Source organism: Gavialis gangeticus, unplaced genomic scaffold, assembly GCF_001723915.1.
Source record: "Gavialis gangeticus isolate Ggan-Ray unplaced genomic scaffold, GavGan_comp1, whole genome shotgun sequence".
NCBI lineage: Eukaryota > Metazoa > Chordata > Crocodylia > Gavialidae > Gavialis > Gavialis gangeticus.
Window position 1 is genome coordinate 40,709,379 of NW_017729024.1, and position 10,804 is coordinate 40,720,182.

The following is a 10,804-nucleotide window of genomic DNA, read 5'->3' on the forward strand; positions in this document are numbered from 1 at the left end:
GTGGGGGGGGGGCAAGGGGGTGACACAGGCCTCTCCTCCTCCTCTCTCCAGCCCATGCCAGTGCCAGACTAGCTCTACTGCTGCCCATGTGAGCCAGAGCCACCTCAGCCACTGTGCTCTGGCCTGAGCGGGAAGTGGGTAGCTGGTCCCCTCTGGCAGGACAGTGGGGGTGGGAGGTTGCAGGTTGGGTGGGGGGTACACCAGCATAGCCGGGGGCGGGGGACTGGGGGTCAGGCACTGGCAGGACCAGGGGTCTGTGATCTTTACAAATGGGTCCCGGCAGAAAAAAGGTTGATAATCACTGTTCTAGGCAGAGGTGATGTTGTTGTCACTTAGAAAAATGGCTTAAAACGTGCACTTACACATCACTGTTTGTGGTATACACACTGTAGTTTAAGGATTCAATCGCCATCCATCGTACTGGAAGCCTTCCCTAGAAAGACATTTGCATTAGAGGCTATTACCATAGACGATGAGTAAGGGTTGACAGTGGAGGAGGCACAACTCCACGCCACCTCCACCACTTCTGCTGCTGCTGGGTGCTGGCTCTGGCTGAGCTGCATCCCCGTGCCCCGTTTTTGGCGCAGAAATCATGCTGCCGCTGGCCCTGATGCTGCCAGACTGTGGCTTTGGCTCTGGCTCACAGAAATCTGGGGGAGGAGCACATGCCCCCTGTAGCCCCCCATGCATTACACTAATAATAGCTGTCATTTCTGTTTCAAAATGACCAACCTGAAACCTACCCCACAAGGATTCACATTCACAATTGTAACAGTATGTGTAAATGACTTATTTCTAAGCAAATATTTAAATAAAATTGAGGATTGTTTTATTTGTCCTTCATGTGACTTTTTACACTCAAAAACATGGAACACTTATTTAGTAGTAATGTCATACATAACAAAATTTACCCTGATTCAAATGTCTAATCTGAATTTTCCTGACACTGAATTGTCACAAGTGCTGCACAAGGGAGGCCATAGCTTGACATAAGGCAACATAACTCTGCATAAATCACTAGAATTAAGCCATTTGAAAATTTGCCCCCAAATCTCATTTTTATTTCATTCTGCTCACGCACCACCACATATACCCATACACACCCTGAATACAGCTGTAATGAAAGTTTTTATTGTTAAGGATACTGACAGGCCTTGGCCAGAACCCCACATCCAAACATCCTGAAACTTTGCATGCGTCTCCGAATTCAACACTACTTGGACTTTAAGAAAGGTTCATATCTCAATGTTGTGTCTTAAGTTAATCTTTAAAAAAAACCAGAGTGATGACCCCTGAGAAAGTATGACTAAGTAGACAACTTTGTTTCAATCCTTACCATTGTCTTTTTAACATAAACTTCTTGACCTCTAGACAATCCAAAATCTGCTATTTTTGCAACATAGTTTTCTCCAACCAAAATGTTTCTTGCTGCTAAATCCCGATGAATAAACTACAAAGAACAAGCAGAAATTCCCATGTGAGCCATGACCCTTGGGTTTTGTTTTAATACTGTGTGCTACATTCAAAATAATTGCCACATGAGGAAATGCAGAAGAATTGACAAAAAAAAAAACCTCTTGGCATGACAACAGAATAAGAAAATCTCTTTTCAACTTTTTGGTGTAATAAGGAAGAGGCAGAAAACACTTGTGCTATCACCTGCAGCTCTCGTACCACCTCCTAACTTACACTCCCTGACAAAACATTTTATGGAGCCACGACATAATTTGGCTAGCAAATGGATGTTCGTATAGGCTGAAGTAGCAACCTGTATGAGCTCATGTTACAACTGAAGTCATGTAGTATTTTTCTCTCTCTATGCAAAAGTTATTAAGATAACATTTAAGGTATTAATAAAAGTTAGATTTTAGTTAAGTGGAGCTGTGTGAGGCTATTCCACATTAAACTCTGGGTTCATTAGACTTTGACAATCCTTTAGTGCCATGGGTGCATAACTCTGGGGCTCAGAATGGGGGGTGCAGGTGGGGATCTGTGGAAGTGCTGGGGCAGGGTGGGTGGTGGGGTTTGATACAAGCTACCTGCAGGGCTCCGTGCCTGCACTCCTCTCCCTGTCCCTACCCTTGCCTCCATTCTCTGGCACCACACAAGATCTTTGCCCAGGGTGCTGAAATTTCTTGTTACACTTCTGCAAAAAGGTGATAATTCATGGCCATGAAACAACCCTGACAAGTGTGCAAAGGAGCAGTGAAGCAGTTGTAAGTAGCAATACATTATTATGTGTGGGAACCTACTGAATTCATGGTGGAAGTAAAGTGTGTGGAGGCTCATTTAATCTTGCATGTTCCTGCACGTGCACCTTTTCCCTTGCCCCCCTTCCTCGCTGCTGATTAGCAGGGGACCACTCTGCTCCCTCCTGTTCAGCAGGGAGACTAAAACCGTGGTTTTAAACATGGGGCCATTTTTGCCTCCCTGCCAGTCAGCAACAAACCGCAGGGCTGTCCGGGGCCTCTCAGCCAATCAGTGGCAAAAGGCAAAAATGTCGCCAGATTAAAACTGCAGTTTTTGCTTCCCTGCTGATCAAGGATGAGTCACAAGCAGGGCCCCTCCACCAATCTGTGGGACAGGGGCATGGGAGAAACTGCAAGATTAAAGGAGCTACAGTACATCTCACTTCTGCCATGAATTCAGTAGGTCCCTATTTAAGTATTTCATTTGGAACTACAAGACAAAGTTGGGTGGGGATGAAATGGCCTATAATATACATTAAGAATAAAATAAACCAAATTCTGGAGATAAATGTACATGCCAAAGGCCTTCTTGGGAATGATCTTCAATCATATTTTGATTTACCATGTATGTTTTGAAGTGCTACATGGGTTCCCAAATAATGCAGTGACAAGACCCATCTAGATAAATAAGTGGAGGCGGACAGGTAGAAGAATAGACAAATCAATTCACATTGTAAAAGCAAGAAATATGAATTGGAGGAACAAATAATTAATTGCAGAAATCCATCAAATATCAATTAGTCATGGCACACATATTACTGTTACGTTACTGAATATATGTAACAAATAATAGAACAAAGCATTTCCAGATCAACTCTTTGTGTTTAAAAGGAAAGGAGTTCAGAACTGACCTGTTTTTGGCTTAGATAGTCCATCCCTCTGGCCACATCTGCTGCAAAATGCAGAAGCTGCTGAGAGGACAGGGTGGAGGCAGTACTGTTGGCAATAGCGAATGCTGGGTCTGTCTCCAGCACTCTGCTTTTCCTCAGAAAATCAAGTAAATTTCCATGGGGAGCATATTCAATAGCAAGGTAGAGATACCCTGTTGTAAACCAGACAGTTTATTATTACTAAGCTAAAAAAAATGGACAGTAACAAAGCCTGTGCATTTCCATGGATGGCGCTGAGTATCAGATTTAAAAAAGACAATGAGGTAAGGCTGATTAATGTAGTAGTTTCAGAAAAATTCTTGTGGTTCTGTGGCTCAAAAACAGCTTTCATTAGAGACATAGTACAATTCATCAGTTCACATTGGTGAGGACATGGGCAGATAATTAACTGGTATAAATTGATGTACCTCCCATGTAAGGTTCTCTTATGAATCCATCTCAATCGAATGACCACATTGCTTGGTTTTCAAAATGATTCACTCTTTAAACCCCCTAAACCACCAACTATTGTTTTAGATACATCAGGCTTTTTGTTTATTACAAGCATCAACTTTATTTAACCTCTGCTTGTATTTTATGTTTTAATGAAGATTTTTTTTCTTAACTGGTCTGAGGGCAGTAACTTGCTAAACACTAGGAAACTGTTTGGATTGGAAAAATAACTAATTCCATAGTTTCTTGCTTTTAAAATAACTCTAAAATAGCTCTTGCTCAGGAAATAAGAGTATCTTACCCCGATGTTCACATGCTCCCAAAAGATTTATGATATTAGTATGATGACCAAGTTTACACAGAACCTCAAGTTCCCCAGCAAAGTCTCTGTGATCATCCTTTGAGGCATACTCTGAAAATCAAATAAGCATTTATTTATGTAGTCCTTTGAATTGCAGTTGTAACCACATGCTTGCTACTATTAATTATGAAAAGACTTTGGAACTGTCTGGGGAATTACTGGTAGAAAGGGAAACTCCATGGTGCTCACTTGAATAATAATATCACTCTTCAGTCCAAAAACAGGAGGCACCAAATAGAGGATTTACTGCAAAATTTAAATCATTGTCTTATTGTCTGGGGAGATAACAAGCCCAGATGTGTTCTATAACACATATACGGATTCATCAGCCTAAGAATCTGGTCACCAGAAAGACTCTGGTCATCAATCTTCATGCTGAAGCGCCCAAATACCAGTATTCCTTAAAGCATCCAATTCAAGGGCAATAAAGGAGTGAAGCAAGCAAACTGACATCAAAATCCATCCCTAGGCTAGGGAGATCAGTACACCAGTGGTATTTTTAACTTAGCACAGGTACAGACATGCATAAGTGATTGGAAACTGGTTTATGTCCGTAACAGAACAGAAGGTTGGCACACTGAACCTGCTATACCCATTACAGAACAGAAGTTCAGCACACACAGACTGGTGTAAAGATAGCAGAACCCAGTTTAAGATTTGCTCCCTCTGCCCCCCTCCCAAGGGGCGGGGGTGTCTTTTGTTTTCTATCGATAAACTGTGCTGCTTACAGAAAACCATGAAACTTAGATTGATTCCGCCTCAGAGTTTTTGAATGTCTATACCTAGCCCAGGAGGCAAATATTGCCCGGGCAACAGCTGAAATGGTCTAACTTTTCATTTATATGAATTAATATGTATGTTTCAGTAGGGCCCAAAGGCTCTAGGTTCAGGATTCTCTTGCACCAGATGCTTTACAGGAATAGATAAATGTCATGCCCCTGTGTCAAAAAAGCTACAATTTTAAAGAAATTTCACAGATTTATATCACCAACCTTTCATCCTTTTAATGGCAGCATCCATTCGTAAGCCATCTTTCTTGATTCGTGCTTTAAGAACTTGGCCAAAGTTGCCCTCCCCAATCACATCTTGAAATTTGATGTCATTCCATTCGAGAACTGGATAAATAGTGGGGTCCGGGCTGTTTTTGGCTTTCCTGCTCAGAGTGAGTGTCCCTGAATTAAATTGGACAGCTGGTTCTTCTCTCTGTAAAAACAGAAAGCAAGTGTTATTAACTGTGGCTTATACCACAGTAGCCGTGTCTACATGAAACACTTACTGCGCAGTAGCTCATAACTACTGCACAGTTGTGTTGCTGGGCACAAACTGTGACGTGACACTACTGCTCAGTAGTAATGAGCTACTGTGCAGTAAGCATCACTAGGCAACTGTGCCAGGATGCTACTTCACATTAATACTGGTTACTGCGTGGTCATTTAGTATTTGGTTATGCAAGTACTAAATGACTGCACAGTAACAACTGCACAGTGGGCAGCTCATGTAGATGTGAGCAATACAGACAGAACTTATGGCCCCAACTATACAGCCCTCTCAGCATATATACATGGGTCCTTCTCTCTCATATACCAGGAATAAGGTCTATTCTAATACAGCGCTCAGAAAAGGTGTGGCCTGCCAAATACAGAGATACTGAGGCTATAGTAGCCTAGCAGGAGATATCCCTGTAGCCCATCTCTCTTCTGTATATCAGAGCCAGGCTTTGTACAGTCCTGGCCCCTACACAGAGCTGGCAAAGGTGTGGGGCTGCCACTGGCTGCCTCCTGACCTAGTGTTCCACATATGAAAGTTGCGTAGCAGCAGTTACTGGTCCTCAAATTAAACCCATTTGCAACACAAAATACAGCTTCCCAGAAACAGAATTGGCCCAAGAAGTTAAAACTAACCTTCCTCATGTCTAGCATTCCCTCAGCCACTGCACATATCAGAACATGTAACCTGGTGGTGGAAAGGACTTAGAAAAAGCAAGATGTACTGTGCAGGTGCCTTGTTCTTGTAGTGGACCTTCTACTTCATATTCCACAACTGTTATCCCTTCCTCAGCTCTGGGTCAGTAATAGGTGAGCTTTATAATATTGCTCCATGCATAAGTGTGGCAGGGAGGGTTTATTTGGAAACTCCAAGGTTGAGAAGGTGAGGCCTATTGGGAAAGGATAATAGGTGAGGCCTAGATGAATGGTAACATAGACAAAAAAAACCCACCGCCACATTTTGGAAGGCTTGAGCCATTCGGTGCTGGAAGTTAGCACGCTTCAGCTGAAGCATGATAAGAAAGGCCAGGAGGATTGTTAGGCAGGTCATCCCAGCAGAGCCAAGAATAGCAATCAGCAGCATTTTCCCTCCCTTTGATTCATGTTGAGCTGTTAAAAGTGGGGAAAAATGTTATTTAGTAGCATCCAATTAATCATTACTATCCCATGATAGGTAAATATAAGCACCTCCATTTTACAGATAAAACATAAAACATATAGAGTAGATTTCTAAAAGCGGATACTGCTTTTGGACGATTTAATTTTTTGATGCTTGATGTTAACCACATGGGGCTTGATTTTCAAAAGTACTACGAACCTCCTACTCTCACCTATTCCAAGTGGAGCTGGAGGACTTCAGAATCTTTTCAAATTAAGATGCTGATGCCTTATCTGGATGAAACCTCTGGTCTGTGGTACCCAGGAGGCCAGACTTGATGATCACCCCTCTCTCCTTAAACCCTATATATCTATGAAATGTTGGGAACATAATATATTTAAAGCTTACAAACTCAGCTGAGACATTGGCAAATTTTGTCCAATGTGATTTTTCCCAAGACACACAATGTGCCCATAGCAGAGCTGAGAAACAAACTCTGGAGCATGAGTCTCTATGTAAATTGTGCACGTTTGTCTTAAAATCTGATAATAATTCAGAGAAAATTAATAAATAAAAAGCTCAGGTGTTAGTAGCCCCTGCTGTGTCCTTAGCTCACTAATCTACAGAATGCCTCTGACCACCTTCACATGGCTTGTGGTGAGTTCTGAATGGTGGAGTGACCAACCTTTTGCTTCTGGAAGAGTCTTCAGTTGAACAGAATTGTTAGGATTACTTGATCCTACGTTGTTCTGGGCACTAAGCTCAACCTGATATCTGGTGTTCGGCTCAAGGCCTTTGAGATGGTATTGAGTAATGGTGGTGTTTCTGATGGTAACATCAATGTGATTGTACTCTGCCTTGCCACAAATTTTGTAGCTGATGATGATTGAGGAGATGGACTCTCCCTCAGCAGCTGACCAAGATATTAAAGCAGAGGTGTCTGTAATGTTGCAAGTCTTGATGTTGTTGGGGGCAGGTGGGAATGCTGTGTATAAAAAAAAAAACAACCATTCCTGTTTACATCAATCCTTTTTTCCTGTACCCAGATAGCCACAACCTTTACCGTTGCTCCCATCGCCTTAAACATAACAAGGATCTGGTTGGCAGGATATGAAATTTGACCAGGTTGTCTATAAATTTGATATTGCAGTACCACCCTCTTTCAGAAGTGGTCATTCTGCCATTTGGCATGCATCTGGCCAGGTTAGAAGAGGGAAGAGAATATTTCAGGTATTACCATATGCTTTTTGAATGAAAGCAACATATTTTACTTCCCCATTCAATCAGGATCCTTTACTGCTTCAGTAACCCTTACTTACCCCAGTTGGAGGAGCTGTTTCCCTTGTCAGACCAAAGACTAACAGAAAGGGAAAATTCAATGTCAAAACTTAGACAGATTTTGTGAGGAAAAGGGCTGAGCTGCTGACTAGGGGCAAGAGCAACAGCTGGAAACATACTTTTCTCTTGGAATAACATAATTCTAGTGATATTCTTATAAGCAGATCAGCATAGGATACTAGGAAAATATTGTTTCCTACTGTAAGCATTGTCACTCCTGTAATACATTTAAGGATCAAGTTTTGCAGCCCTCATGAGTGAACACTTAATTTTGTGATCTTTAGGGGTTAGCACAAAGCCTACAATAGTGGCCCATAAAGGCATGGTGATTTTATGAGCCCCCTGAAGTGTGTCTGCTCTGACACCATAAGAGGGAGCAGGTAGGAAATGGTTTTAACATTGGTTTGATCCTTCCAATCTCTTTTAAGGATTCTATCAGCAGGGGTATGACAGACTCAGCTAGATTTTGCTTTCAAAGTAGTGCAAAGACACTGCGTTGATTTTCAGAAATCCCGAGTAACAGAAAAGCCTGTTGCTACGAGTAGTACTGTAAGTGCTACTCACTACTTCTGGGAAACAGGCCACGAAGGTGGGATTTTCAAAAGTACTTGCATGATTTAGAAGAACAAGCCCCACTAGAAGGCAGTGAGACCTATATTTTCAAGTCACTACAAATTTTTTGGATACCCTTTCATTGGTCAACCCAACTTCCTAGGATAAAAAATAGCTATTCATCTTAACAATGACACAAAACCCAGCCCCAAATGTACCATAAGAGCTTTCCTATTAGTGCAGAGGATTATATTTTTATGGAGACCTCTGATGACATCAAAATTCTACTAGAGAAAAGATAAAGGACTAAACAGAAAGAAGTGAATCCAGTTACTTACTGTCACTGTAGGTCCATGCATACAGATAGTCACTCCACTCTCCAGGGGACCTGGTATTCACACGCACCCGGCACATGTACTGTTGTCGGGGTTTTAATTTATCAATGATCACGGAAGATATATTTCCTTGAACTTTGGTGACAATATAGTCACTGTCATCATTCACATTCTTCCCTTCCACTTCAATTGAAATATCATCTTCTGGTTTCTGTGTTATTGGGTTCCATGACAAATTCAGAGATGTCCTGCTCTTAGGAAGGAGGGAGAGACCTTCTGGTGGAGGCAGACCTTGAAAATCCAGGTAAAGAGAACTTTATTTTATGTCCTCTGCATATTTGCTTACAAATGCTAGTATGAAACCAATAATTTGGGTCTGATCACTAGGCCTGTGTGAATAGGGAACTGTGTCATGGGTGCTTGTGCAACTGTGTCTGTCGTGGGGCACAGGGGAGGGGAAGCTACTGCAGGCCTGGCTGCTAGGCCCTTCTGCGGCCACAAAGCCTGCCAGCTGTCAAGGAGATAGGTACAGGGGGTGTTCTGGTGCCTTGCACCCCTAGCTGCTGACAGGCAAAACTCATGACATGGGTTTTTGTGCAACTGACTGTCTCTGTCTTGGAGCAGAAGCAGTTCAGCTCTGTATTGATTATTTCCTCTCCTTAGTCTGTGGTTTTGTAGGTGTTAATCCTTGCTTATTAACTCGTTATCTAGTAGCTAGCTACTTTGTATTGAGGTGGTCCCTGAGTGAATCATGACTGATTGGTAACACAGTAGCTTAGCAGCCAGGCCTGCAGTAGCTTCACCTCTCCCCCCCTGAAAGACAGACACAGTTGCACAAGCACCCATGTCACGAGTTTTGCCTGTCAGCAGCTAGGGGTGCAGGGCCCCAGAACCTAGAAGCCCTGCACCTATCTCTTTGACAGCTGGCAGGCTTCGTGGGTGCAGCAGAGGCTAGCAGGCCTGCAGCTTTCACCCTGCTGCGCCTTAACACACACGGCATCACCCATGTCACGAGTTTTGCTTGTCTGCAGCTTGAGGTGCAGTTTCCCTGAAACCCCTGCACCTATCTTCTTGACATTTGGCAGGATTTGTGGCCTCAGCAGGGGATACCATCCCTGCAGCTTTCACCCCACTGTGGTTTAACACACACACGACATGAGTTTTGCTTTTAAGAATTTGGGGTGCAGTTTCCCCCAAACTCCTGCACCTATCTCCTTAAAACATGGCAGGCTTTGTGGCCTCAGCAACAGCCACCATCCCTGCAGTTTGTACCTCAAGGTTCTGAAAGCAAAACTCATGTCACATGTGTGTGTTAAGCCACAATGGGGTGAAGTTTCCCAGAAACCCCTGTACCTATCACCTTGAAACTTGGAACACATCCTGCTCTCAGCAGAGGCTACCATCCCTGCACTTTTCATCTGAATCAGCCAATAGACAACAAAGTTATAGACATTTCATTGATTCATCATTATACCCTATGGCCGAATCTCCAAATCTTTTCCAAATCAATTCGGAAGCTCCAAATTGAACTTCATCAGATTCCAATCCATCAGGGACTTGGTGAGCAACTGTTCACCAGGGCACCTGAAGGGAAAACTAGGAGTAATGGCCACAAACTCCTGGAAGGCTGATTCAGGCTCAACATTAGGAAAAACCTGTTCACAGTCGGGGTGTCCAGACTGTGGAATAAGCTCCCTCCAGAGGTCATGCAATCACCTACCCTGGAAATTTTCAAGAGGAGACTTGACAGTCACCTTGCTGGGGTCACCTGACCCCAGTTATCTTTCCTGCTTGGTGCAGGGGCTGGACCCAATGATCTTCTGAGGTCCCTTCCAGCCTTGCAGTCTATGACTCTATAAACATCTAGAGCAGGGTTGGGAAAAATACAACCTATGGGCTGAATCCAAGCTGCCAACTGATTGGATCTGGCCCATGGCTATCTCCATGGTGCTCCACATGGGGCTGAGCTCCACCACCTAGGGCAGCACACAGCACACTCCTGCCACACCTGCCAATGGCACCAGCCCTGGCCAGCATGCACAGTTTCCCAGCAGGGCAGCTCCCAGTGTGGCTTCAGCTGCCTCAGTACTGCTTGTCTCCCCCCACCTCCAGCAGCTTCTTCTTCTCTGCCGCAGGCAGCCAAGTGAGTGATGGATAGCTGGGAGCTGGAGCAGGAGCCACCCAGCTGCAGCTTTGTCCCCACCTGGAGTGGCACAGAAAGGACAAAAAGAGTAGTAGGAGGAACCACTGGAGGTGGGGGGAACTGAACAGCACTCAGGCAGC

At 43.6% G+C, this 10,804-nt stretch overlaps 1 protein-coding gene across 1 annotated transcript in view; it reads right to left on the reverse strand.

Annotated features, from left to right (window-relative positions):
- The window catches only part of TEK (TEK receptor tyrosine kinase), a 104,662-nt gene that overhangs the window by 12,110 nt on the left and 81,748 nt on the right, over positions 1-10,804 (reverse strand). Inside the window, exons 12-19 of the mRNA XM_019517033.1 lie at positions 8,525-8,812; positions 6,982-7,281; positions 6,150-6,307; positions 4,925-5,135; positions 3,873-3,983; positions 3,101-3,291; positions 1,337-1,450; positions 363-433 (exon numbers count right to left, since the gene is read on the reverse strand). Of these exons, the coding sequence (XP_019372578.1) occupies positions 363-433; positions 1,337-1,450; positions 3,101-3,291; positions 3,873-3,983; positions 4,925-5,135; positions 6,150-6,307; positions 6,982-7,281; positions 8,525-8,812 (1,444 nt within the window). The remainder of the gene's footprint in view (positions 1-362; positions 434-1,336; positions 1,451-3,100; positions 3,292-3,872; positions 3,984-4,924; positions 5,136-6,149; positions 6,308-6,981; positions 7,282-8,524; positions 8,813-10,804) is intronic.